At 37.5% G+C, this 27,369-nt stretch overlaps 2 protein-coding genes across 22 annotated transcripts in view; both read right to left on the reverse strand.

The window, feature by feature from the left end:
- Positions 1-42: 42 nt before the first annotated feature.
- Positions 43-12,898, reverse strand: pdlim3b (PDZ and LIM domain 3b). Of its 3 annotated transcripts, none has more exons than XM_051918476.1 (8): positions 12,379-12,898; positions 6,312-6,463; positions 5,817-5,901; positions 4,284-4,351; positions 3,857-4,039; positions 2,571-2,698; positions 2,156-2,267; positions 43-2,018 (listed from the first exon to the last, which is right to left on the reverse strand). In XM_051918476.1, the coding sequence occupies exons 1-8, from the start codon at positions 12,469-12,471 to the stop codon at positions 1,829-1,831; spliced, it is 1,011 nt and encodes a 336-aa protein (XP_051774436.1). In that variant the 5' UTR covers positions 12,472-12,898; the 3' UTR covers positions 43-1,828. The 3 variants fall into 3 exon arrangements, with proteins under 3 accessions (XP_051774436.1, XP_051774435.1, XP_051774437.1); XM_051918475.1 differs by lacking the exon at positions 4,284-4,351 and adding an exon at positions 4,662-4,849 and having other exon boundaries at positions 12,379-12,897; XM_051918477.1 differs by lacking the exons at positions 3,857-4,039; positions 4,284-4,351 and adding an exon at positions 4,662-4,849 and having other exon boundaries at positions 12,379-12,889.
- A 2,594-nt stretch (positions 12,899-15,492) lies between these two features.
- The window catches only part of sorbs2b (sorbin and SH3 domain containing 2b), a 51,463-nt gene continuing 39,586 nt past the window's right edge, over positions 15,493-27,369 (reverse strand). For 13 of the 19 annotated variants that reach the window (XM_051918434.1, XM_051918432.1, XM_051918433.1 and 10 more), the window contains 11 exons: positions 25,996-26,081; positions 25,800-25,846; positions 25,524-25,638; positions 25,293-25,421; positions 24,741-24,932; positions 21,784-22,635; positions 20,878-21,024; positions 19,866-19,979; positions 18,797-18,846; positions 18,541-18,647; positions 15,493-17,538 (listed from right to left, as the gene is read on the reverse strand). In XM_051918434.1, coding sequence (XP_051774394.1) covers positions 17,477-17,538; positions 18,541-18,647; positions 18,797-18,846; positions 19,866-19,979; positions 20,878-21,024; positions 21,784-22,635; positions 24,741-24,932; positions 25,293-25,421; positions 25,524-25,638; positions 25,800-25,846; positions 25,996-26,081 — 1,901 coding nt within the window. In that variant the 3' untranslated portion in view covers positions 15,493-17,476. The other 6 variants (XR_007933402.1, XM_051918436.1, XM_051918449.1 and 3 more) reach the window with 6 other exon arrangements.

The following is a 27,369-nucleotide window of genomic DNA, read 5'->3' on the forward strand; positions in this document are numbered from 1 at the left end:
GCCAATTCATCTATTTCTTAAAGTCGACACATTTCTGCAGCATTCATTTCATTTATTTTTATTGTATATGGTTTAGACAAACAATTGTAAATGCACTTATAATTTCGTGATATAATAAACCTTTTGTTTATTTGTTATCAAAGGTGGCCTTAAAGGGATAATTGAGGAAATGACAGAATTATAGTTTGTGAGTGAACTGTACCTTTAAGTTCATTTAGAAACACCAGAATTTAAAAAAAAATGCAGCACAAGGAATATTCATAGAAATGTTGGTTTTCAGATTACAAACAAAAAGTAAAAAAGAGTTTGTACTGGGAAACAGATTGCATTGAATTGCATCTTCTTTTTTCTACCTCTTACACAGTTTGTGCGTATTACCCAATACCTTGTGCATAGATGGTGGCATATTTGTATTAAAAGCAAAATTACCTTTCTTGCATATTTTAATAATAGCTGAAACCCAGTATGATTACTTTGTGTTAAAATTTAGGATTTGATCTGCACAGATGCCTAATATGTAAGATGAGAAATGAGAGAGTTCACCCTTGGCTTTTCAACAAGAACTGGATTAAGGCCTTGAGAAAGAGTTTACACCTGGCATTAACATTTTTTTTGTGTGATTTGGATCACAAATGGTCAGTGCTCCTAATGCCCTTTGTGGGGTTTATAACGTTTTGTAATCATATCACTGACACATACAGAGGTAGTCAGAAACGCATGTTACCACCTTGCATGTGTACTGTAAACTCTATGGCTATGTTCAGACTGTCTAAATCTGATTTATGTGCATATCTGATTGAAATCTGATCAGATTAAGCTAGTGTGAACGACCAAAAATCACATGATTTGGAATGGATTTTTAAAAATCCGTTTCGAGCTACATTTATATGTGGTTTGAAATCCTATTCAATTTCTGGAAAGCCGTTTCAGTCTGACTGAATTTCGCATGGTTTATGTGAATTTTCATGACATGTAAAACATAAATGTCAGTCATTGTTATAGGAAACACGCTGAAAGTCGCTGCAGGAATAAGGTTGTGTTGTTGCAAAGTGCAGACGAGCAAAAAAGACATGTTTTGAAACCGGCAGATACGACAGCGTGGAATAAAGCCACGCTTACCAGCCTCCTATGGTTCCGTTGTCAAGTTGGAAATAAGACAACATCTGTATTGTAAACCATGTTGCCATTTTTGTAGTTGTTTTTGACATATGCCTACCAATGCAACGTCACTGCCATAGAAACCAATGCAGATATTCCGGAAAACAAACGAGAGGCATGGACACACAAATTGGATCTGAACAGCTGAGATACACAATGTGGATGTCGATAATTTTAGATCAGATTCCAATCGAATACACAAGTAATCGGATCTGGATTGACAGTGTGAACGTAGCCTATCTGTCCAGAATGTGCACCAAATACGTGATTGTTCTGGATATGTTGGAAAATGCCGTTTTCGTTCTCTTCTTTTCCTGCTCCCTCGTAAGCCACATAACATGGATTTGTTCACAATGTTTGTGCACTGCACTCAGATGTAGAGTGTGGTAAAACAAGTTGTGAGGGTTTCATCGAAATCTGAATACAGTTACAGAAGATAAATTTGAAACGCATATTAATACTAGATGTAAACAGCAATGATCTGATCACTTAAAACACTAAAAATGGCCTTGCATTCTCTTTTATAAACTAAAATGAAGTTTGAAGGTTGAAGCTCTATTGTTACACTAACCAGATACATGATTTTATCAAGAAGAAGCAATAAGGGCAAACATTACGAATTGTCTAATTTCAACTGTCAGTTGTGTGAGTTCTGAGTTTTTCCGTCCCTCTAAGCAGTGGGATATACAGTAACTAGATCATGTCCCTCAGGCGGGGTCATTCGCATTCGAGCGTGGCCTTCACAGTACATCTGTCCCTCCACAAAGAAGTAGCCCTTCTGCTTCAAGTTCACACCACAGTCTGAGCACACGAAACAGGCTGGATGGCGGTACTTGTCCCGAGCTTTCACAACCGGTCCTCTGTAAGCCAGTTGTAGAAAAGTTTAATTTAATGAAGTTGTTAAAATGCATGAACACAATTCAGTGTAGAACAGTTTTGTAATATATTCTCAAAGAAGACACCATTTGTGTGGTCTCATGCTGAATGCTGTACTCACACAATGCCGGTGCCACATTTATCACAGAGAGGCAGCTTCTGCAGTGAGGATGTGGCCGCTTGTGGTTTTGTCACTGGGGCTTTTACACTTCTAGTCACCATGGGCCTTGAGCCTGTCAGAAGAATAAAAGAAAAGAGTTTCAGATCCACTTTGGGAATGTAAAATTCTCCCTCATATAAACTTATCTAAATCCAGGCCATTGAAAGAACAGCAGGCTCTGACTGACGTCATTAGCAGAATTGCTAAGGGATATTGAAGGCCGCTTAAGTCAAATTGAGCCTGAAAAACTATTACTCCTCAAGTGCATTTCAACTTTGATGTCTTCATCAGTGCTGCTAGCTGTAATTTCTGTCTTATGAATTCAACATTGCCCCATTCTAAAGACTCGGATGGTGTTGTAATAAAGGCAGCTCACCATCACTCTCAACATAGTCTTGCAGGGCCTTAAATGATCCGGACTGACGTGGTTCATGTGGCTGCTCGTGATCTTCTTGGAGCATACGGTACACATGGGAGTCTTCAATGGACGTCAGGGGTTTAGGGCTGAAAATAGATAAAAGGCAGAAGCACATAGCGTTTGTCCATTAAGTGAAAATTACCAATCTATGTTATATAAATGTTTGGCAGAACACATTATGAATATTACACACTGGTTAAGAAAACTGTTTGATGCACAGAAAAGAATTTCATTGGTATAAAAAGAATGTCCTGGACTCAAAACAAGTTAGCATAAACATGCTGTTGATTACTACAGAAAATAATTTTGTCTTTGACCTCTGTTGTCTGTGGGACAAGGCGTTACAGAGGGTTTAAAGGGATAGTTCACCCAAAAATGAAAATTCTGTCATCATTTTCTCACCCTCAAGTTGTTCCAAAAATGAATTTCTTTACTCTGCTGTACACAGAAAAAGATATTTTGAAGAATATTTGTAACCAAACAGTTGATGGCTGATTGACTTCCATAGTATGGAAAAAAAATACTATGGAAGTCAATGGGGCCCATCAACTGTTTGAAATTCATACAGGTTTGGAACAACGTGAGGGTGAGTAAATGACAAAATTTTCATTTTTGGGTGTACTATACCTTTAACAGCAATACCCGCAAAGTTCATATTTTTGTTCTTCCATACAAAAAAAAAAACGTGTCGTTTAAATTGTCTCTAATGTTTTTTTTTTCATTAAACGTTAATAAACATTATAATTTATGACTTCCCAGGTGAAAAAAATGTACACTACCATAACGTAATGTATTTAGTTACCACTTGAAGTACACTTGAACCTGTGTATTAAAAGAAAGTGTATGAAAGAATGGGTTCAAGTGGTAACTAAATACATTTTTTAATACAGAGATTATATGTTAAAAGCACATTTTAGTTCATATTCATGGTTTCTCCAAATAGCACAGTTAAGTACACTTAGATGTTCTTAAGATTATCTTAAGAAGTACTAAAGAAGAATTTTTAGTATATTAAGTACAAAATTAGTGCACGAAAATAGAGCACTTTAAGTACATTATGGAAGTGTACCTTTTTTTTCACCGGGGTTGCACCGTATACTTTCATAACTGTAAACACAAGATTTTCCTTTTCTTCCCATCTGTAGGAACCCTGTTAACCTGTTTCTTTAATGCTTTATCAGCACAAGCTGGTAGATTTGTATGGTGATGTAAAGCAAGCTTGATGTAAACAAAGCTCTGGTTACCTGGGCGATGCCTGCCTGACTACAGTGGACATCTGAGCCTGCTGCATTGTATTTGAAACATTGTCTGCTGAGTATAATGCAATAGGGGAGTTATACTGTGCAGAAGGAGCTGCCTTAGACCCAGCCGATGGGATGCCAGGCATCCTAGCTACATTTCCCACCAGCATCTGGGATGTACTGTCACTGGAGTTGTGTAAGGTCAGTGTATAATAGCCAGGTGAACCAAACCAGGAAGCAATCAAAGGGGACATAGAAAATGACAAACAAGACAGAAAAGAATGGTAGAAGTAGTTAGAGATGTACACAGCGCTTCAGTATATGCTACGCTTCTGCTATATAATACATCAGCAAGTTTGTTAAATAAGTTTAAAAACTTAAGAATTCTACTGTGATTATAACTACATGCAGGGTGCTTTTATCTAATGACCTCCTTTGGCTTGCAGTTGTGAAGGGCTTTGGTCTGACATTAAACTTGTGTTCGAAGTAATCAACGTCCTGTAAGACATAAGAGCGAAGATGTTAAGTTAGAGATGAAAGGAGCAAAAGTCCTCCAAGATCCAACACTGCAGGCCCAAATGTGCATATTTGTCTGCTGTAATGTACTAGTACTACAGCATTAAAAAGGGGGTTGCCCTTTCTTAACATCTTTTTATTGTCATTTTCAATCCAAATGCTTATATTCGGGCTGCAGGAAGTCTTGTGAGGACTTCTGGCATGTGTTAGTGGTAAGTAGGCAGCCGGTCTACAGCAAGCAGAGGGAAGTATCTTAGTCCATATGGTTGGGGTGATCTAATATGGCACTCACCCCTCAGGCTTTTCATGCACCAGACCCCGGATCTGTCCTTGCAGGGCGTCCTGGATGTTATCTTGAGAGTAGAGGCCTATGGGAGTGTTGTAGGCGGAGCTCACCACCTGTGTTTTGTCATCCAGACTGGCGGCAGCCACAAAGGGCTGTGCTCTTCTGTTATGACCTGTGCCAATAGGTTTATACTCCTGCATGTGTAGGACAGATGGACACACTACATACTTAAAGCCCCACAAAAACACCACATTCTCCAGATATGTCCTTTTGTTACCTAAAGATGCTTAAAACTATTTTATTGTTTTTTTTTAAGCTGTCACATTGTGCAGAGTGAATCTTTAGGTTAAAAGGGACATCTCTTTTTATTTAAATCTGGCAAATGCTATACATGCGTGCGTGTGTGTACTTGTATAAGTATCTATACAGCTTTATTTTAAGTCATATTGTGTTGGACAAGGACAAATCTACTTTTGGTCAAACAAAACATAGCAGCCTTGCACAATTAAAGGGATACTTCACCCAAAAATGAAAATCCTCTCATCATTTACTCACCTTCGTGATGTCCCAGAAGTATATGACTTACTTTCTTCTGTAGAACACAGATATTTTTAGAAAAATAACTGATCTTTGCCAGTCCATATAATGCAAGTGGACGGAACCCTTAAACTTCAAAAACCATGAAAAAACATCCACGACCAATCCATACAATTGCTGATGCAATGTCTTCTGAAGCAAAAAGATAGCTGTGTGTGAGAAACATACTAATATTTTAAACTTTTTAAACTATAAACCATCACTTTTGGCCTGCTGTCATGAGTTTACACTTTATGTAAACACCAGCACATTATGAAACTCACGCTAGAAGTGATACAGAAGCATAGAAAACCATCAGTTCTTGTGTGAGTTTTACAACACGTTTGCATCAATATTAGTATTTTTCACACACACCTACTGTATCTTCAAGAAAGAAAGGCAAATACATCTGGGACAGCATGAGTAAATGATGAGAAAACTTTCATTTTTGGGTGGAGTATCCCTTTAACATGCCTCATGCATGCGTGTTTCTAAAAAAAAAGTCTTTAATTATCCATTTTATTGCTGCATATTATAAGCAGATAAAAAATAAAGCTTTGTGCATTTCTCTTCTGTTACACTTACTTGCTTCTCTGCCTCCAAATTGATTTTGAATGGGTTTACTTTCCCCTCTTCTATAACCTGAGGTGACCACATTTTAGTTTCTGGCCTGCAACACATTTTAATGCACACAGTTAGACATGATGTACTCGCCTCCCGTGAAATCGTTAAAAAAAGATCAAAGGGCACTAAGGGGGGGTCATTACTGTGGAACAGGACCATGACCTCTTCTAGGTAGTAAAATAACGTCAACAGCCTGGCATGTACAAGCTAGATGGTTTATAGGAGGGTATTAATCACCTAGAAAAAAACATTCATCGTTGTCATAAATAAGGCTCTGTGGACACTGATGGACACTTTCATAGCAAGGTGTAAAGACAAATTCTTTTGGGACTCCAGCTTATAGTCCTCCCTCTGGCTGTAACTTTAAAAGGAGGTGAGAGAACATGATATAAAGTTGTTGAAAGACGCTTAATACTGTTTGTAATACTATCCTTTAATGAGAAAAGCTCATGGTACCTCTCTATCTTGAGGAAAAGCTGATTGGTGGAGTCTTTGATCTTGTTCTGAGCTTCAGCGTGAGTCATACCGTCTGTGGACACTCCCTGGATAGCCAGGATGATGTCTCCTGGGCACAGGTTGACCCGAGATGCCTTACTGCCTGGAGTCACCTGAAAACAAGGACCTTTTTAGTGCCCCAGGTTCAATGACGTAATGCTAATTTTTGCTTTTATTATGAACACACTTCAAAGACCCCTACATTCAGTGTAAATGGGAGTGTTTAAGGATTGAGTCTGCCAGTGACGTCAGTATGGCGAACTCTGATGACGTCATCAAATCTTACTCTCTCAACGTGATGTCAAGTATGTGTGTGGTGCGTCCAAAGATTAATCACATATAGCTTTGATCATAACCCAGCAAATTAAACAGTTATAGACCATTGTTATAAGAATAAAGGACTTTCAAGTACTTTGTCACAACTTTTTGCAGCACTTCAAAGCTCAAAATTCTAAATATTTTACAGTTTAAATGTTATTTTTAATGTGATGACCAAAAACTAAAAGTTTAACGATGTAGGAAAACTAACACTTGGTGAAATACAAACACTTTTATTAAGCTATTCAATTTAAAAGACATTAAATTATTGGCTCATTAGCAACAATTTTCACACGTTTTGCTTTTGAATTTATTTTTAGAGATTATCAAATCACTATTATACCATTAAAAAATCTATTCATAACTGAAGTGTGAAGTATATATTTGTAGGAAAGGTCACAAAATCTCATGAAAAACAAAAACTTTTCTTCAAATTGCAAATGAAATTACACAGAGAAAAAAATTACACGTGAGAAAAGAGCTCTTCCTTTATAATCACTAAAGCTGTCAGTCAGTTCAGTGCAAACTCATTGAGTGTGAAAACTCCTGTTTTAATTAATTAATTTGACCAAACTTCAAAGTGAATCTTTTATTTACATTGTGTCTACGCTTTGTTTGTTATAATGAGAGGGTTTGTGCTCTTAGTAAACTTGCGCTAAACATAAAATCATTCAGCGTTTTGAGCAAAACTAGGCAGATTCTCATTACCGGTAACTTAAACACCTCTGATTGGTCATTATTTTCAACAGAAATGCCTGTGATTGGCTACAATACTCAATGCTGCAAAATCACGTTGATACTCATGCAGCGCCATTGAACTCATGTGACATGAATATAACAACCAGATTGCTTGAATTTACTTGCTTTTCTCTTTTATTAAACAATTACAAATTATATGTTACCCATAACTCAAGCAATAAAAATATTACTTTGCATTAACCTGACCAGGCAGCCAAGGTATGGCAGCCACCATACTCTGCCTTACCCAATTGACGTCCCTGGCGTCTGCTCAGGGCAGTGGGCCTAAATGCGATCTACAGCACTTTAGATAAATATGCTTACTTTCTAAATATACTTCAGCTACTTTACAGAAGAAACAAAGGGCCAGATTCACTAACAGCTTTTGCCAGCACAAACCCTCTTTTGCCATTAAAAAACTACTGTCAAGATTTACTAAAGACACACTGCAAATAATTAGCACTGAAAAGGTGTGGACGGGGTTATTTTTGTGGCTGACCCTATTGCATATGCATTTGTAGGAGTTTCCATTTCAGACGCAAAATTTATAGGAGGAGAGTATTTAAATTAATCATGCAAGGTGATTTACTAAGGTAATTTACTGGTATTTGCACCATTATTTAACACCCCAAAAAAACATGTCTTAAACCAGACGCCAATTTGCGCTGGTCCATTGCGTTGGTCATTATGATCCAGCTGCGTCTGTGATCTTTAATTTGTGCATCGTCAGTAGATCACACTGAGAACTTTCCACTCCCATCTGCGCTTTCTTAGAATTGCGCTTTCACTCTAAATTTGCTCTGTTTAGTAAATCTGTCCCAAAGATGTAAAAACATTCAGTTTTATAAGATCAGATGTGAACCTTCTTTTAAAGTCACCATTAGTTTCTAGAATACCATGGAAGAGTTTAGACATAAACAGAATGTGACAGGGGTAGAAACAATCTGTTGACCCACTCTGGTTTAGAAGTGGACTAAAAATAGCTCCTCGTCGTGGATATGTCAGTCAAGGCCGTGTATCGCCCTCCAGGGGAGCACAGTCAGGCTTATTGGCGGTTGATGATCTGACTGCTCTGGCATTCACCCTGCAGCCCGGTGTTTCTCTGCCCTCTCCTTCCATCATCCTCTCTTTCATTAATGGAATCTGACATCATCCCTTACTCCTCTCATCGCTGACGGGCTCATTTTCTTAGGTATTCTCCTCGTCCCCCTAGTCATTTATCTCATCACCTAGTCCTGTGTGCAGGTCTCGTTCTACCTGTCTCCTCCTGACTCAGCTGCTCTATTATATCTGAATACCGCTGACCTTCTTCTATTTAAGTCTGCCTCTCAAGAGGGGAAGATTTATACCAGGTCAAGTCATGCCAGTTATTTAAGACCAGAGAGTTTTAGTTTTCCATCATCAGTATTTAATGTCATAAAGATTGGTGATGTTTTATTCCAAATGCATAATTTATTGACTGATGAAGCTAGCAGCGATTAAGCCTGTTTCCTGTCAAATAACAGACGTGGTGTAATATTTCATTTCCTGTCGCCTTTCTCACTTTGTGTACACAACAAAATCACCTCTGTCCACCTGCATCTTCTAAAGAGAATACATCTCAAAATACATCTTAGATGATGTCATGTTAGAGACATTGATCCCTGGCCATATTTAAGGCAACAAATGAAAAAACTAGGCCTTATTTTCCCTGTAGACATCTATTATCATGGTGTCTGCAGAAAGGTTGACTGCGAAGAAATGAGCACCCAAATGGCTCAGAATGGACGCAATAAAAATGAGATTGTTCCCTTGACACTACTCAAGCAAATGGGGGATGTGTTTGGCTTAACAACAAAGACACTCTGTTTAATAGATAGAAACAAAGGGAGCTATGAACTGAGATGAAACCATCGAGTGACTGGTATCCGAGCTTCAGTATAAACAGAAACATGAATATAACAATTCTTTCTTTTTTTTGTAAGCTATGCAGCACCTGTGCAGAAAAATCCCCAAGGTGACACACAAACCCACAAGAGAAGCATGTAAGGGCATGCTGAGCATAAGACATTATGTTCGGAGCAACATCAGGCAGAATAAATTAAAGGGATAGTTCACCTAAAAATGAAAATGTATTTACCCTTGTGTAAATCCAAAGCCATATGATTTTCTTCAGTTCAATATATATTCTAATGAACTATTTTGTCCATACAATGAAAGCCAATGCGGTCTAAAACAACATCGGACCCCAATGACTTTCATTGTATGGACAAAAAAAGAGAATGTATCTTCTTTTGTGTTCCACAGCTATTCCTTTAATTTATTCTGCCGACATAAGCGCGAGTGGACCTATGTGAAATGATGACAGAATTTCCATTTTTTGGTGAAGTGGAAAAAAGCTCAAGGTTGATGCTATTCCCATCATGCCCTTTAGCAAAGCACTAAAGTCCAGGTTGGTCCAGGGGGAATGTCCCTGTAATAAATGTACTGTGTGGCTTTCGTTAAAGGTGTCTGCTCAATGACTAGATTTAGATACATAACAGACATTTATATTTTTAATCCAACAGCATAATTTAGACCCTCTGATTTGGCTTCTCATAAAGGTCCCATCTGTGCTGGCATGCCCGCATCGTTGGAGGCTAATGTTACTCGAATAAGAACATCGGGGTTTAGAATATGAGAAAAGAGCCACCTTGCTGGCATCAATACGTGTATGATTACAGACAGCGGTTATACAAAGAAACCACAAACATATTCTGCATTAGTCATCAGTATTTCTTTGCTTGAAGACATGATATATTTAACTTTCAGGTTCTGGCCTAGACATATACCAAAATAAGAAACATGCTCATTCTAATCCATTTAAATTATGTTTGAATGGTTTTTAATGTTTTTGTTGAAATCAAATCCAATGTCATTTTCACTTGGATGGAAGTTATTAGTTAGGAATGTTAAATAAACCTGATTGGTTTATTTTAAGAATGACATCATTCTGTTTGGCTGAGACTTCACATTTAGTTCACCTGGAAGTTTCTTTTTCCCTATTGTGGCCAAAACCAGTGATGCATTAGAGAAATATACTATTTTGGGGGACGTTTCATGGTAAGACCTTTGTATTCTGTGAAGTATCTTGGTATATCAATAGGGTAATCATTCAAATACCATTACACCATCTTATTCCAGCACTGTGCTATGATACCACCACAGTTTTTTTCTGTTAGGGTAATTCATATTTCATAAGACCTGCAGTTCTGCTTCTAATCAGGGAGTATGAAGACAGTCATTTTTACGACGACCTCTCTGTCCTCCGCTGCATTTTTTCACAATTTATGGTGAATGTCAGAACAGGCTTTCCACTAAGAATATACTTGAGTGTCATGATCAAAGAGCTGCTGTCGATGAGACTGAGCTACTAATCAAACTGCTACATTCCACACATCAGAATGCTGCACTTCCTCTGAGCAGTAGATGTGTTCAGACACAGGCCTGGATAAGAGAAAAAAGTCATTATGTAGTTGCTGTGTAGCTGCAATACATAGCATTTGAACTCCCGACAGATTTCTTAGTAGGAGAGAGACAGTTTGCAGTGTCTTTCTGAATAAGGGAAATTATTAGCCTTCACCAAAACTGTGCAGTCGCTGCATGCCATTGTACCTGCCTCTCATTCAGTTCAAAATAATGACATACATGAGACGCTTTCACCACCATCCAGGTGATCTATAAGGAAGGATTAGTCAGTTTTAGGCATTTATGAGCAATCCTAATACATATGAGGCCTGAAATAGTTTCTTAAATGAAAGAGATTGTCCAATTCATCTCTCACATATCAATGAGTGCTCTCTTAACCTTTGACCTCTTCTGTTACCACAAATGTTTCAACTTCATCGGCTGTTTAAAATATTGCTGGACTAAGAGCTTTGCGATTCATTCAGACAACAGGTGTAGAGATCCCCTCCGGAGCCAGGCACTAGACGTGTGTGTGTGTGTGTCCCTGACTTTTTGTGTGCATGTTAGTGACTAAGAGAAAATGCCTAGCAGTTCACGTAATATACAGTTTTAGGTACAACCGTAATAAGTAACCACATTTATGAGTGAGATGAGAGTTGAATTATGTGTGTTTTCAAATTCAAGAACACCATGATGCAATGAAAGGTAGTATACTATTGTTGTTATGAAACTATTAGTACTAATTATTAAAATTATAGCACATATTGGGTCCTTAAAAAGGGTTTTATAAACAAATAATGAATTATTTAAAATAGGTTTAATTATTTAAAACATCAGATAGGCCAATTAATTACTGTGTTAGAGATCTGAGGAGATTGATATTGAAAAAAAATAGATTCAAATCATATACATACATCATTTAAACGTTTGGGGTTGGTAAGATTTTTAAAATGTTTTTGAAATAAGTCTCTTCAGGGCTGCATTTATTTGTCAAAAAATACAGTCAAATCAGTTATATTGTGAAATATCTTTTCAAATATAATATTATTTAAAATAACGGTTGATGTCAAAGCTATCTTCAGCGTCACATGATCCTTCAGAAAACATTCTAATGATTTGGTGCTCAAGTAACATTTCTTATTATTATCTATGTTGAAAACAGTTGTGCTACTTAATATTTTTGTGGAAACAGTGATACATTTTTTCATGATATATTAATTTCATGATACACATATTGACATTAAATAAAATGTGTCAGCATAACTAATATAGAAAGTCTCTATTGGGAAATGTTTCCCTGACGACCACAGATGTTTCTAAAAATGAATGTCAGTTTGAACTTGTGGCTCTAAAAATATTTTTCGAAAATGTTTCTCACTGTACTCCTCAGTAACATCTAAAGTGAGGTCCTGGGAATGTTTTTTTTTTATGATCCACCCACTGGTTTCTCATGCCCACGGCAGTGTACCCAGCACATCAAAAGCATCATTATCTCTGAGTGGAATGTGTGAAGCAGCACAGACTGCAGCCAAAGGCTTTCACTTACCCGAGTTATGGTCAGCGGCTGGTTGAAGTCTTTGCCTCCTGAAAGCCGAAATCCCCAAGGTGCTGGCCCGTCCAGTACCACGTTCTGTGGCATTTCTGTCTTGTTCTGTTTAGTCTCTTTCTCAAAGTTGAACTTGGTTCTTCAGTGCAGTCTCTTCTTATTGGCGAGAGATCTGCAGTAAGAAGGGAATAATCAGCTCTATCCCTCCTACCCTGGACGAATTGCTCACCCAACTACGACTGGAAGCCAGTGCCTGCCTCTGAATCCCTTTTAAGCATGTGAGTGGGGTAAGAAGAGTGAATGAAAGAAAGATGATGCCAGGATGCCACTCCTATCGTGAGTTCATAGGATAGACTGAGAAACTGAGGGTTCAAACTCTCTCCCCACCTCCTTCAGATCCAAACCTTACACCCTTTATGATTAATCCCCTTTTCCCATAAGTCTTAGCTGTTCAATATCTAAAATCATCCACCAATGACTCCCTTGGCTCTGTCATCAGCCTGTCTGCTGTCTAGACCGCCGGCCAGACACCTGTGCTTGAATGAGAGGAGAACTCTGTCATGAAATTAAGATCGTTGAGTCAGAGCCTTCGCTGCCGATGAACAGATTATGAGCTATTTACAGAGCACAATAACAAAAGCATATCATGTCATATTGTCATATCAACACAGCATGTGTTGCTCTTTTAAACATCTCCTCTCAGGAATGTAAACAATTTTAAAAGCACAGCCACATAAGGGAACATTGAAAACTGTGTGGATTTCAGTTCAAGTGATAATTCTCTTATTAAAAAGTGTCACATTGCACATTTAGTTGCTCCAGGGCTGTAACTATGAACACTTGAACACTGGGGGGACCAAATTATTTATTTTTTTGGTGGTGTTAGTGGTGGAATGGGTTCACCGATAAAATTTACATTATTATTTAAAGGAATTAAAGAAAGGATTTAGGGAATAAAGAAAAAAAAAATCATATTTCATAGAATGGCTTTTCATGTGCTTTCATCAGGTTTCATCTTAATGTTTATGGTGGTTACAACTTTGTAGCCAAATGTATGAATATCATTGCAATTTGCATTTGATGATTAAACATTAAACCAAGTGGCATGTGCAAACCATTTACCTTTCTAACTTCCCTTTCCGAGCCTTTTTGCAATGACTGTTACCAGGTGGTTTGTTAGGTGATTTTTTTTAGCGCATGCAGTTCTCAACTTCACACAGGTGTCCTAGCACAGTAAAAACATGTGAAGTTCAGCACATTAACGATGAACATCCAATAACGTCTGCCAAACAGAGGTATGTTTGATCTGGTTCACACACAACGCGATTTTATCGCTTTTCCACTTTATGCAAATGCGCAACATGGCAACTCGCTCGCTGCGAGCTCAGCATCTAGCGCGTGCGCACCAGTCAGGTTTATATATTTATACATTTTATTCTTTTAATGACAAAATTCCATGTTCACAAATGTAAGTTTTGTCATGTTCATAAATGTAAAAAAAACTGTTTTATGTCTTGCAAGAAAGAAATGGAACATTAGTTGACTCAATACGATTTTCAATGAAGCAAAAAGCAGTTAAAACTTGAAAATTAAAAAATGTTTCAGTTTCTTTATTTAGATCTACATTAAGCACCCTCTAGTGTTTGTTACATTTATGATGTCTTTTCTTGCATTTTCAAATATCTGTAACATGATTTACTGGCGCATGCGCACCATCTTAAGACGCTGTATAAAGTTCACCATTTCCATTTTAATTAATTTAAAGGTTTTAAATAATTTTAAAGGTTTTTGTATTGTGCTTATGCTATCTTTTTTTTTTTTTTTTTTTTTTTTTTTTTAAATATTGCAGGTAGTTTGATAGACATCATTCATATGAATTAAGTGCCAATGTAGCAGGCTACAGTAACCAAAACTTTGGATGTCATTCATTATCTCAAAGCTGCCATAAGGAGCGTTTCTAGCCATTCATCAGTAGGCTTACTGGGGCACAGGCACCCCATCAAAAAGTGTCCCTATATTTTTACACTCGTGGATATGGATATAAATTGTCTTTTGCAAACAATTTCACTGGGGCTTATGCCGCCCCTGGCTGTCATCATGTTTATAATGTGAAATACAGGCACAGGAAAGTTTCCAAAGTAAAGTTTCAGTAGCCTAACTACACAGAGAGGCCGTTCTGTACTGTACATGTCAAGACAAGTCACCTTTATTTATATAGCACTTTTTACAATGCAGATGTTTCAAAGCAGCTTTATAACAGGACAATAATGCAACGTTTTTTTTTTTTTTGGCTGTACAGCAGCTCTAGAAGAAAATAGTGTCATTGTCCAGCTTAAGTAAGTTCAGTGTTGATTCATTTCTGTTGTAAAAAATCATTAGTTATTTAGTTCATTTATCGATACAGCAGCTCTGGAGAAAACAGTGATGTCATCGTCAGCGGCCCGCATGCTCTTTATTTGAAGGCCAAACATTCTAGCTTGAGAGCACTTGTATTGTAGGCTTGAACAGCTCCTTGTTTGGTGTGACAGGGAAGGGCTGTTTATCATGGCCTGAGCTACATTAAATCTAAGAAACAAGAACACCAGAAAATCCTTCTTTAACCCAAGACATCACGTTACGTACCTTCTCTAGTAATGAAAAGGACAGGTCAACCAAAAATAAAAATTTACTCGCCCTCACGTTGTTCCAAAAGGGCGTTTAAAACTACATGAGAGTGAGTAAATGATGATTTGGGGCAAACTAGATTGATATGGATGTTAACTGGGGTTTGAGCTCTGTTCCCAGATATATTTATCAGAGATTTTGCTCCATTACAAACAAATGCAAGAAAAGCACAAAGTCTAGACAGAACCCCCTGCCTCCCGTGAGTGAACTGGATGGCTCTGATCCTTTCTCTGGGGCAGTTACTTAGACTGGCTCTCCACTGACCCTCTGTTTACTGTGTCGCCATGGCAGCAGGAGGGACAACTCCAGGACACGATGTGGCTGTTTATAGACTGGACAGTCTGCAGGGACTAGATTGCTAGCAGAAAGGATGATGTCCAGGATGGCACGATTATCCTATGCACTTACGGAGACTGTGAATCCCACTGAGAAAACAGTGTGATGAAATCATTTGATCTGCCGAAAAATATATGACTTTATTTATGCACATTTGCACAGAGAAAGAACAGGCAAAGAAAGACTTTAAAAAAACATTGATTGCTTTTACTTCTTGGAGAGTCGAATCAGATATTTTTTTTGTTTATTAATGAATGGGTGGATATAGTGATTTATTAGTTTAGCACTTTGCATGTCATGTCTTTATATAATTCAGTGATGTGATATTCTGTCTATTCTTAACCAGTGATATTAAAGCAGTTTTCATCCAATCAGAATCCATCACACACTCTAGCACCAAATGTTCAATGCCAGCATTATGCTACGTTTAATTTAATGAACATATCACAGTGTTCTGTACTTTATAAACATTTGTTCCTGAAACGTGCATTATTAAATATAACAAGTATCCATGTTATCACATAAATGACATGTGGTAAAGTTATGCACCAGGAACAGCACAGTTTACTTCACTTCTGATAGTGCTTAAGAATGGAAGACTGGGTGCCAGCTCTTAACTAAACCACAATAAGATCTCTGCTCTAGTCTTAATGGTTCACAGAGCCAGGTGGAAATATTGCTCCGTACCACCATACGCATCTCTTAAACCAGAGCGCCATGGCGTTAATAAATTCTCATACTGGTACAATAATGAGTTTGCACTGACGAGCAGTTCTTTATGAAACAACATGCGCAGGATGTTACTGGTACATTAAGCATACTGACAACACAGAGACTGCATAATTCCACGAGGTATAATATTGCCTAAATTACATATATTATTGGTTCATGTTTCTATTGACTGACACATTTACATTTCTTGCTTTACTGACTGGAATAAAACTGTTAGTCATACAGTCTCACAGGAAGATTGAAACGCTGCATATTTTAAATTGAACATTTGAATATGAGTGTAATCACTGTGCTGAACAGATCAAATACATAGAAAGTGGACAATTAACAATATATTAAGTATATCATAATGAAAAAAGTTTGCTGAATGATCAAATAAACAAAAATAGATTTTTACGTACATTTCCTCACTCAAATTGAACCAATTTGAAGAATCGGAAGGCGACATATACAAAATACATGGCTGCCAATTGCAGTTTAGTAATTATGCCATCATGTGCTCCTCTTATTGGCCATAAATAGATTACAGTGTGTAAACCAAAAGTGATGTGCAAGGTCACCCAACACAGAAATATTTATTATAGGCAGTAGAGACATTAATACGAGTCAGTTTACGACGGTTAACATGCCCATTTTTGCCAAAACGCCTTTTGTTAGGGATAAAGCATTCTCAAAAACGTTATCTCTTTAGATTGAAAAACATCAAAAAATATTTTTCTCTTATCTGTAAAATCCTTCAAATGCTCAAAGGAATGTCTGGAGGAAGAACGTAGAGCCCTAGAAAACCGGAGGTCATTCTTCTGAACCAGAGAGTTTACATACTAAAAACATGCATGTTGGCAGGAATGGTTAATATCCACTGCCTGACGCAAACATGACACTGCAATACTGTTTAATCTAGATCAGATCAGACCAGACATCAGGTCCAGTGTACAGAGGGGCACCAGTAGATCATTCCTCACCTGTATTTCACCCTTCTTATGAAAGAAAACGTGTCTCTCAATAAATAAAAGATAAACAGGGCACTTGATTACTCATAATGTTGAAATTCATCAGCTTAACTAGAAGGCAAGCATACTGATTTTTTTCAACTATGAGAAAAATGTAGGCAACCCAATGTTTTAAAGCATTTACTGAAATTCCTAATTAACATAATGGTTTTAGAATTTAATCATCAACATATTTAAGCCAAATTACATAAATGGTGCAATAACCCCTCCAAGGCCATTGGCTTCTGTTTCCATCTGTCCAACAGGTTGATGACTGGAACATGTCATGCTAATTCCAGCAGGTAGCCGTAGGTGACACTGTCCATCTCTCCTAAGTGGATGTATGACCATCAGAGATGTGTATTAGAAGAGTCCATTTATAGCCGCTTCACATAGTTCCCAGGAAAGGTTCCGAAAAATTTGGTTCTCCTGCACGTTCCTAAAATATTAAATATGGAATGAGGCAGACATAGAAATGTATCTGTCTATATTGTAAAACATATAGCACGGCCGTAACCACCATAGAAACTGAGGGGGACAAGTTCACCCAATAATTAGAAATCACCAAATTGCCCCCCCCAATATTTGATATTCTTCTTGATACTGCTCTGCTGCACTCCATTACACACTTTTCTATCTGTTGTAAGGATGACAAGAAGTTTTAAAAGTTACATTTTTTGTCTGCTCTGCCTCAGCGATCTAACAGCACTCATCAATGTCAAAATGATTGAGATGGCCAATCATATCAAAGAAGGCGGGGCTTACTGTTCACAGAAGACGAGAGTGACACTTTTAGCAGTGAAAGAGTGTGTGGTAAGATGTAAGTAGCTAAACATTTAATATTTGACTGTTTTATGATAGAAATGTTCAGCGACCGACAGTTATATCCACTAGTGATGCAAACTACTCAACTTTTCTTTAATGAAATTTCACTGTTTTGAATTGATATGCTATTATTTACATGATTCGTGTAATTCATAATTGAATGTTAAGAGATAAGAAGTGTTTAGTTTTTTTTTTTTTGACATATTAGACATGAATAAAAGTGAATGTATGCATATTTTAAAATAAAACATTATTTGCAAATAGTTTAAATTGGTTATTAAATAACTACATTCTCATTTCTTTTTCTTTATTCCCTTAAATCCCTTAGTAATTTAATCCCCACCCCTCCCAATACACACATGTGCAAAAAAAAATAGCAACAAAATATTTGGTCCCCCCCAATGTTCAAGACATGGTTACGGCCTTGTTAAAATATTTTAATACAAATCCATCTATATATTTAACCATAAATCCATGGGCCATTGTTGCATTGTTGACAGTAATTATTTTTTTTTGTTGGAGAATAGCGCCAGCTAGTGGCAAATAAATGAACATCCCTAAAATGCTCCTTGTGTAGTAACATGCAACATGATGAAAATGGAGTTTACAGTCTTACCCACAAACCATCCATCATCACACTTCTCCATGACGTCAACAACATCCCCCTCCTTCAGTTCCAGCTCATCTTCATTTCGTGGCGTGTAGTTATACAGGGCTTGAAATCTGCAGAGGAAAGGCTCTTTAAGTGTGTTTTCTACATTAGGTTATATTATGTAATATACTGACCAAATCCCAAAATGGAGTAATGTTACCAGAAAACAATATTTTAGATTAAATTTATGCACATGAAGAAAAAGATTTGAGATACTCACGGTTCTCCTACACCTTGAAGTGGATCATGAACATATGCTTGTCTTTGGGACTGAAAAAGAGAAAACACGAAAGGCCATTTAAATGTTTCTGTCTCTCATTCTGCTGTATCTGATACTGAGAACAGCCAGAGCTCCACTGCGCTCCTTGAGAACCTGAGGCCAGACCTGGATCAGCTGTGTATCTGAACTGTTAATGATCCCCTAAACGTGATTAAAAACATATTTAAAAAATAGAGTAATTGCACTTTTGTCAAATATGTATGAGATCCAGGACTACCAGGGCTCAAATTCAGGGTTTCTAAGCCATCAAACAACATATTTTCTAAAACATGTTTGATTTATGGACTTAGAAACGGTTGAGAAATGCCTTAAATCCTGAAAACGAGGACTGTACTCCCCTTTTTTGGAAGGAAATGTGGGGAATGGGCTGCTTGCCTGGCCCTGGGGAGTACACCTTGTTTAAGCTGTGTACACAGGAAAGATCATTGGGACATTCCCAAGAGACACCCCAATCCAGACACCCCAAACCAATGCTGCATGAGCAAGCCAATCTCTTCAGCTGCTTTGAGCCACAAAAAAACAAGAAAGACTGTCAAAATCCACTGTTTGTGATCCAAGAAATCATAGACATGCAGGAAAACCACTTCCAGAGACACTCTCAGCATGCAAAACAAACAAAATGTTATCACTCTACAGCAATGTTAGGAATTAAATGTTATTTTCTTCACCACAAAAGGCACTAATGCATAGACAGACAAGGCCATGGTGTTAAGAGTATCCCTCATTCATGACTCAGCATTCCTCCATATTGTACTGTATATTGAATATTACTGCGTACTGAAGCACCATGTGACCATACACTGACAAAATATATGGCAGGTTATACTGAATCATTATATCCAGCTATAGCAGCAAAAATGGAAAGAACCTGCACTCAAATCAGTGAATTCCCAGGTCAAATACAGTGAATGACATTATGCGTTGTTCAGGGATACTTTGAAATGAGAGAAAACTGAATTTCCCTTGAGTCAAATGTGCCATTGCAACACAACGTGCACATACTCCCTACCCTATGAGATGGTGAAAAGTTTTGACCTCTAACAGGCGATCCGCAGGACCTCCTAGACATCACAGGGCTACGAGGGGGCTTACCAACAACCACAACATCACGCCTTAACACAGGCTGAAAGAACCAGAACCAGGAGAAGCTGACATGAGAGTTATGTGCAGTCATATTTGAACACAAGCTATAAAAATATACACTACCGTTCCAAAGTTTGGTGTCAGTAAGATAAAACTCATCAAGGACACATTAAATTGATTGAAAGTGACAGTAAAGACTTTTACATTGCTACAAATTCAATTAAAAATAAATGCTGTTCTTTTGAACTTTTTGTTAATCAAATCCTGTAAATATATTATGGTTTTCACAAAATATTAAGCAGAACAACTTTGAGCAATTGATAATCAATTTCAACATTGATAATCATAAGAATATTATTTCTTAAGCACAAATAAATATAGCCTTGGTGAGCATAAGAGACTTCTTTCAAAAACAACCCCAACTTTTGAATAGTAGTCTATATATTTTAAAAATTGTTTAACATGAGTGAGTGAATATACTTTGTACTATTTACTCATGGATTGTTCACATTTCTTTTCGGTCTAAATGTCTCATTATTTACTCAGATGCTCAACCATCCGTAATGAGAGCTGATTGCTTGTTTGTTCTCATGCCAGTGGACAGAGCTAACAGGGGAAGGCCTATAAAGCTAATTTAAAGGATCCTGGGGTTGTGGGTAGTGAATTTAAAAGGGTTGGGTGATTTAAATATATCTATGGTTATGACGATTCTAGCTTGCCATATAACTGTAATCATTTATGAACTACATTGTTTTGAGTTTCATTTATGAATCGAGCACACTGTGGTGCAATAAAATGCATATTGCAAAGATTATGTACTTTAAGGTCACTTTAATAGGGAATGTTAGTGTCTGTATTACGGAGTGGCAAGACTAAGGGGGAGGGTGGTGGAGGAGGATGAGCACTAGTACAGTCACTAACAAGCACCTTGTCTTTACCTTGACCTTTGGGGAGCGGAGGTCCTGTCGAGAGAACAGTTTTGCAGAGGGAGGGGGCGACTGTGAAACCCCAGGCAAAGGGGGGGTGGAGCGCGGGGAAGGGGGAGAGTATTTAGCCGATGAGGGCTGTGTGAACGACAATGACATCTGTGAGGACAGGGGAGAGAGCAAATCCAAAGAGTGGCATTTTAAAGAGATGAAAACAGTTATACATGCTAAAGCCATTTGTTCATAATTCTCTACAGATACTTTAAGATTTAAAGGTGAAGTGTGTATTTTTTCTGCCGTTAACATCACCAAACAGAATTGCAAAAATAATGGCCATTGAAAATAATAAAAACCTGAGCACTCCACCCTTCTTCCATTGTTTGTTCCAAAAACATTGAATTTAAAGGGATAGTTCACCCCAAAATCATTTACTCACCCTCAGGTCATTCCAACAACAACCTTCATTGATTCTCATGCAACACACATATGCTATGTGCTCTACGAATGTGTGTCGATCATTGTTTACATGTAAACAAAAAGAGTAAATTAAATCTGTTCATTATATAAAGTGATCATATCTTTTCACAAGACTTGGATTAAATGCTAAATTCCTACAAATTAGGTTTATGACACGTTTATGACCAAGTTTTGGTTACCTGGACTTTCAATGGAGGGACAGAAACCTCTCAGGTTTCAATAAAAATAACTTAATATGTGTTTTGAAGATTAACTTATGTTCTTATGGGTTTAGAGTTACGGGTTTGGAACAATATGGGGGTGAGTAAATGATGACAGAATTTTCATTTTTGGGTGAACTATCCTTTTAATATTTGGTCATCAAAAAAATTACACACTTCTCCTTCAAGGAAAACTATTTTAGCTATTCATTTGGGCAGTATATCCACACTGTAGCACTACCTCAGTATCTGAACCCTCACTCTGGGCGTGTTGGACTGGAGCAAATGTATTTGATGTCAGGGGTTCATTTAAGAAGCTGTTGTCTTCTTTCGGCTCTTCCTCTATAAACAGTCTGGGAAGCTTTTCCATTATATCTGGTTCCTGGCGATAAAATCCCTCCTCTTCTACGAATGTGCCCTTTGATTGGCTGGCCTTAATGATTGACACTAACTCCTCACATAGATCATCATCGGGGTCTTTTGGTGGCAGAATATCCAATGGGGATTCATGTGCCTCAAAAACAACCAAGTCAATAGGGCTACGCAATTTAGGGGAGTCTGTCTGGCCTGGTTTATAATGGTCTTTGCAATCTGAGAACAACTGCAGTTCCTTCTCGGGTAAATCTGATTTTTGACTGGAAAGGATCTCTATGACACTGGCAGACCTGGGGCTGGTGTCAAATGAGGGTGAGGTGGGCGAAGGAGTGAAGGAGGCGGAGGTGAGGTAAGGTTGAGGTGACAGGCTGGGTTCGGGGGACATGTAAGACTTTGGGGAGAAGATGGGAATGAAGTGGCCCTCTTTGAGCGCAGGAGTGGAGGAGTGGGGAGTGAGGGCTGGAGAGCGGCCCAGCATGGAGGAGGCAGGAGAAGGGGAAATGGCAGAGTCCAAAACTTCATAGTATGGCTGGAAATTGGAAGGGAAGGGAGGAGGTGTAGGGGCAGGGGTTCCTGAAGGAGACAGACCCAGAGTGAGGGCCAACCACTCGCTGGTGATGGCCTGAAGGTGTGTGGCTCTTTGTGGACTAGGAGAGGATGAGGAGAATGGACGGACAGTAGGGGATGGAGAGTTGTAGAGGGTACGTGCAGATGACGGCTTAAGAGAAAGAAGGAGAGAGGAGAAACAGAAAGTGATAGTGATGATACATGCTGGAAAATAAGATAACTGAGAAAAGATAATGAAGGTGAATTGTTACGAGAAAATACAACCTAGAAAACCATGGTACAAAAACAGCACTTTCTATTCAGTACATCTGACTGATTCCAGATTTTTTCAGTAGTTTATAGCTATAGTTTGTGTTTGGGTTCCATTAAGTGTAGATTATCTGCTACAGTACAAAGCTTGTTGCAGTCAAGCACTCATGTACTCTAAAAGCTCTGCAGACGCAGTATGTGGAAAAGAGGCATGAGCTACAAGGAAGGATATGCCAATTACTCATTTTTAGAGCACATTTGCTGTCTGTATTGATTTGTGAGGTGGAAACAACAACAAGGTCACTGAGGGGTCATAGCAAACGTAACTATAAACCAGCAATAAGAGTATCCTGTCCTCACAATACGAGCCTTCCACATCTACCCCAGTGCACAATGCTTTACAAGCACTCTTTTATCAAGTTTAAATGAAAAAGTCACTGGACAAAATGAGCTAGAAGAGCATATTCTGGACAAATGTGTGTATTTGTGAATTTCTCCTAAATGTTTTTACAAATATAAGCCATGTTTAAAAATACATGAATCTTGCACTAATGTTTGACAACCAGAAAGTGTCCAAAAACGCTTCATCTTAATTTTGAACAGTACACAACTGTATCCATAAGATACAGATCCGTAAGATTTCTGTAAGACGTTTAGATTGTTGCAAAATATTTATATTTCTTTGAACTTTCTGTTCACCAAAGAATCCTGAAAAAAGTTTCCAGAAAAATATTGAGCAGCTCTGCTGTTTTTAACATTGATAATAATAAGAAATGTTTATTGAGCACTATATATCAATTCAGCATATTTCAATGATTTCTGAAGGATTATGTGACACTGAAGTAATTATGTTGAAAAGTCAGCTTTGCCAACACAGGAATAAATTACATTTTAAAAATACAAAATGTTATTTAAAATTGTAAAAATATTTTCAATATTACTCTTCTTATTTTATTTTATCTGCATTTTATTAAATAAATGTAGCCTTGGGGAGACTTCTTTCAAAAACATAAACCAACTCCAAACAGTGTATATCTGTTGATTTATCATTTAAAACATAACAAAGTTGTCTAAATGTGTGCTTGTACATTCATTTATTTTTTTTACATTTTTAATTTGACTTTATTTCCAGATTAAGAGTCCATTAAAGAAACAGTAATATATAAACAACATTGGTTTGATATTATCTAATGCAATAATATTCGTCTTTTGTGTGTGACTTAAGTGTCCAAATACTTTAAATGTAGTAAAAATTTAAAATCTATTTTGTATTTGTTGCGATGTTTGCTACAATATAATATGAAAAAGGCAAGATACAAGTCCAGTCCAATCACATTAGTTCACCTTTACAGAAACTTCTTTCAGTAACAGCCAGAGCCAAGCAGCACATACTGTATATAGCACAGCAGGTCATGTCCATGTTTTAATTAGCCTATACTGGATACTGGCAGGACGTGTGATTAAGCTGATCTAATCCTGCTGGACTCGCCTCATGTGAGCGAAGGAATAAGCCTTTACTTCTTTGTTCTTTAGATGGAATTACAACTCAAGGGCATTTAATCTGAACTCAGGCTTATCTTACACAACGAGCCAAAGGTAAACTAAAGATGACAGAGGTGATCTATTTTGGCATTGGGACATTTGCCATCTGAGAAAGGATTAATTTTGTACTTGCCACCTTGTTGGCACTGATAGTGATGTACATGACCTATGGCGATATGAGTAACATGATATAAATGAGAGGTTTTACAGCCTCTGATGTCACCGTTTGTCGGCACGGATCATGTATTTAAAGTATAAGTCAGTATTTATTTAGATAAGATCATAAAGTCACCTAACTGGATCAGAGTATATATTTTGTGGATGTAAGTTCCCTGAAATTCAGATATCTTTAGTCACAATGATTAAAACCTCACGAGACTAATGTGTGATGATTTTTAGTCCCTTAAACTTTTGTTTCAAACCCTTTAAGTAAATTTTTAAGTAAAATTGCAGTTGAAAACGTACCCTACTGTTCAGTCTGTCACTGGAGTAGCTGGTGGGTATATTGGGCCCAGGAGGTTGACCAGTACTTTGTACTGTGGTCTTCTTAACAACATCCACATAAGACACTGGAAAAATCCCTTGTTTGTTTGTACCGGGGATCTTGCCCTCAAACCAGTTCTTATCCACCTGCCGCAACAGAATAACGCGCTCTCCCTGGAAGACACCAACACAAGAGATAAGGTGGTATATCTGGTGGATCGAAAGCAAAAATGTAGTGCAAAATGACAAAATCATAACCAAATAGTACTTATTATTTAATATACAACTATGTGAAGAAGTTGTGGCTGGCTGGAGCAAAAGTTTAGTTTTTTTTAAAAGTGTTTTATGTCTCGTCACTTTATTTCTTCTTATTTGATTAGAGCACAATGTTAGAGTTCTGTAGAACATTAGCATTCAGTAAAAAGTGAGAATTATTTAGCAAAAGACATGCTCTTAAAGTGGTAAGGAGTGGATTAATGAGCTGTTGCTGACACTAAAGGATATTTATGACACCAGTACTCAAAAAATGTTTACTTTTCTTAATGAAAGTTCCACATTAGTATCAGCATTAAAGTTGTAGCGGGCAATTGCTTCTCCAATTTCTCTGCTTTGAGCTGGCGGAGGAGGTCTCGCTGGCTGATGTCTCTCTGAAGGAGGGATTTTCTGTGAAGAGACAGAAATCAGAGAAGAAATATAATCATATATATTAATCAGAATAATAATAATTAATATGTATAAATATATAGTGTCCCTATAAGTACACACCTCAACATATGAGATAGGGAAGATGCCCACATGTCCACGATATTCTCCTTCATACCAGTTATTATCTATCTGCCTAGTGATGTATACCGTCTCTCCTTTCTTAAACGTCAGCTCTCTGGAATGAAAAAAAAAAGTTAACTATATTCTACATGGGGAAATAACAAAAGGAAAGACATGCAAAGACATAAATAATACATGAAAATGTACTAGCTGATTATAGCACATCAAATGCAGAAGGAAAAGAAACTGGTGACATGGTTTGCAAGTTGTTCTTACTTCGCTGTCTGTGCTTTGAAGTCATATATTGCTCTGGCTGGCAGTTTCTGATGAGTGAACGAAGCAGAGCAATCAAACTTTAATACATGCTGTCATGATGTGGGTTTATTCACAATTTGATCAAAGCTTAGATAAAATATTAGAGTTTCTACTAAAATTTTGCAGGAACATTACAGAGTGATGCATATTCCCTTACCTCTCTGACTTCAGGGGTTTGTCTGCTGCTCTGCTGTGTGTGGCTGCCCACATCAGGGTAAGAATATTCTCTGGATGTGTCCTGATCTAGAAAGAACAGAGAAGTAAACAGATTCAAAGAAAAGTCTCACAGAGATCCAACACTATTACATGCATGGGTACAAGCAAAAGCAAAGGAAATAATGATTTGGGGCTTGATGAGAGAAATGCACACAAAATAAAAGAAAAAAAAGGAAATACAAATATATACATATTTACAATATTTATTTTTTATTTGTCAATAAAATACGAATATATACATATTTTACTGTCCGTAATAATGAAGTAAACTTCCATGAATCTCAGAAGTTATGTTATACCCATCCACTAGTCTCAGATCCCCAGTATAGATCATGTGTATTTATACTAGAGCCGCAAATGGTTAGCTGGCATCTGTGCCAAGTGCAGGCAAGCCCCCTTGCTCTTCATTTATAAACACTATTCACTATGCAAAAGTAAACAGTGTCGCATGTCTTTATGGTTAAAAATAATAATAAACATCGACCTTCTCCCAAAACATATAAACTAAAACTTTAGGTACTGAGGCTGATCTCATCGCCATCAGATTTAACAGAGTAAACTGTGTTAACACTCATAACAGAGTATGTTTCTTCCCAAGCCAATAAAGTCTCAAATCTGTTTTTAGATAGCATGCTTCAGCTGCTCAAGTCATGTGTCCAAAGCTATTTATATAGACTGAAACTTCACAAAGTTACATTTCTTTTGTGGCAAGCCCACACACAAAGTAGTGTTCCTCTAGTGTTATGATTCCCAGACAATGCATGAACCTAATAAAATGCATACCTTAAATGCATAAAAGCATCAACCAAATACAGAAACGTATTGTAAATGGAGTAGGAACATAACTTTAAATAATTGTTTGGGGGAAAAAAAGGACAATTTGATAAAATGAGAAAACAAAAGACTATATGAAGCAGAGGATGTGGGAATGAGTCATGCTCTCTGATGTTCCTTGCAACATAATGATTCCTTTCTCTAAGCCAGAGGTGTCCAATCCTACTATTGGATGACCACTGTCCTGTAGAGTTTAGCTCCAACCCCAATTAAACACACCTGAACCAGCTCATCAATGTCTTCAGGCTTACCTGAAACAAGTTGGAGCTAAATTCTGCAGAATGTTGGCCCTCCAGGAGCAGGTTGGGACATCACTGCTCTAAGCAAGCACATTCACAAACACAGATGGAACAATGCAATGGTGGAGGAGCAGAACTCAAACACAGGGGACGAAGGGTATTTGGGAAACCAATATGGATGAGTAGAGTCCACCTTGATAGTAGAATTCAAAGTTGTGGTTCCTCTGGTTGTTGTTGCTGTC

Source organism: Ctenopharyngodon idella, chromosome 14, assembly GCF_019924925.1.
Source record: "Ctenopharyngodon idella isolate HZGC_01 chromosome 14, HZGC01, whole genome shotgun sequence".
NCBI classification, from domain to species: domain Eukaryota; kingdom Metazoa; phylum Chordata; class Actinopteri; order Cypriniformes; family Xenocyprididae; genus Ctenopharyngodon; species Ctenopharyngodon idella.

Bases quoted from the DNA above. Each gene is read 5' to 3' on its own strand.
- pdlim3b (XM_051918475.1), bottom strand. From the start codon at position 12,471: ATGCCACAGAACGTGGTACTGGACGGGCCAGCACCTTGGGGATTTCGG. The intron at 4,040-4,661 runs GTGAGTGCCATA...ACACAACTCCAG, and splicing joins GTGCATGAAAAGCCTGAGGG to TGACAGTACATCCCAGATGC. The intron at 2,268-2,570 runs GTGAGCTGCCTT...TTCTTCTGACAG, and splicing joins AGACTATGTTGAGAGTGATG to GCTCAAGGCCCATGGTGACT.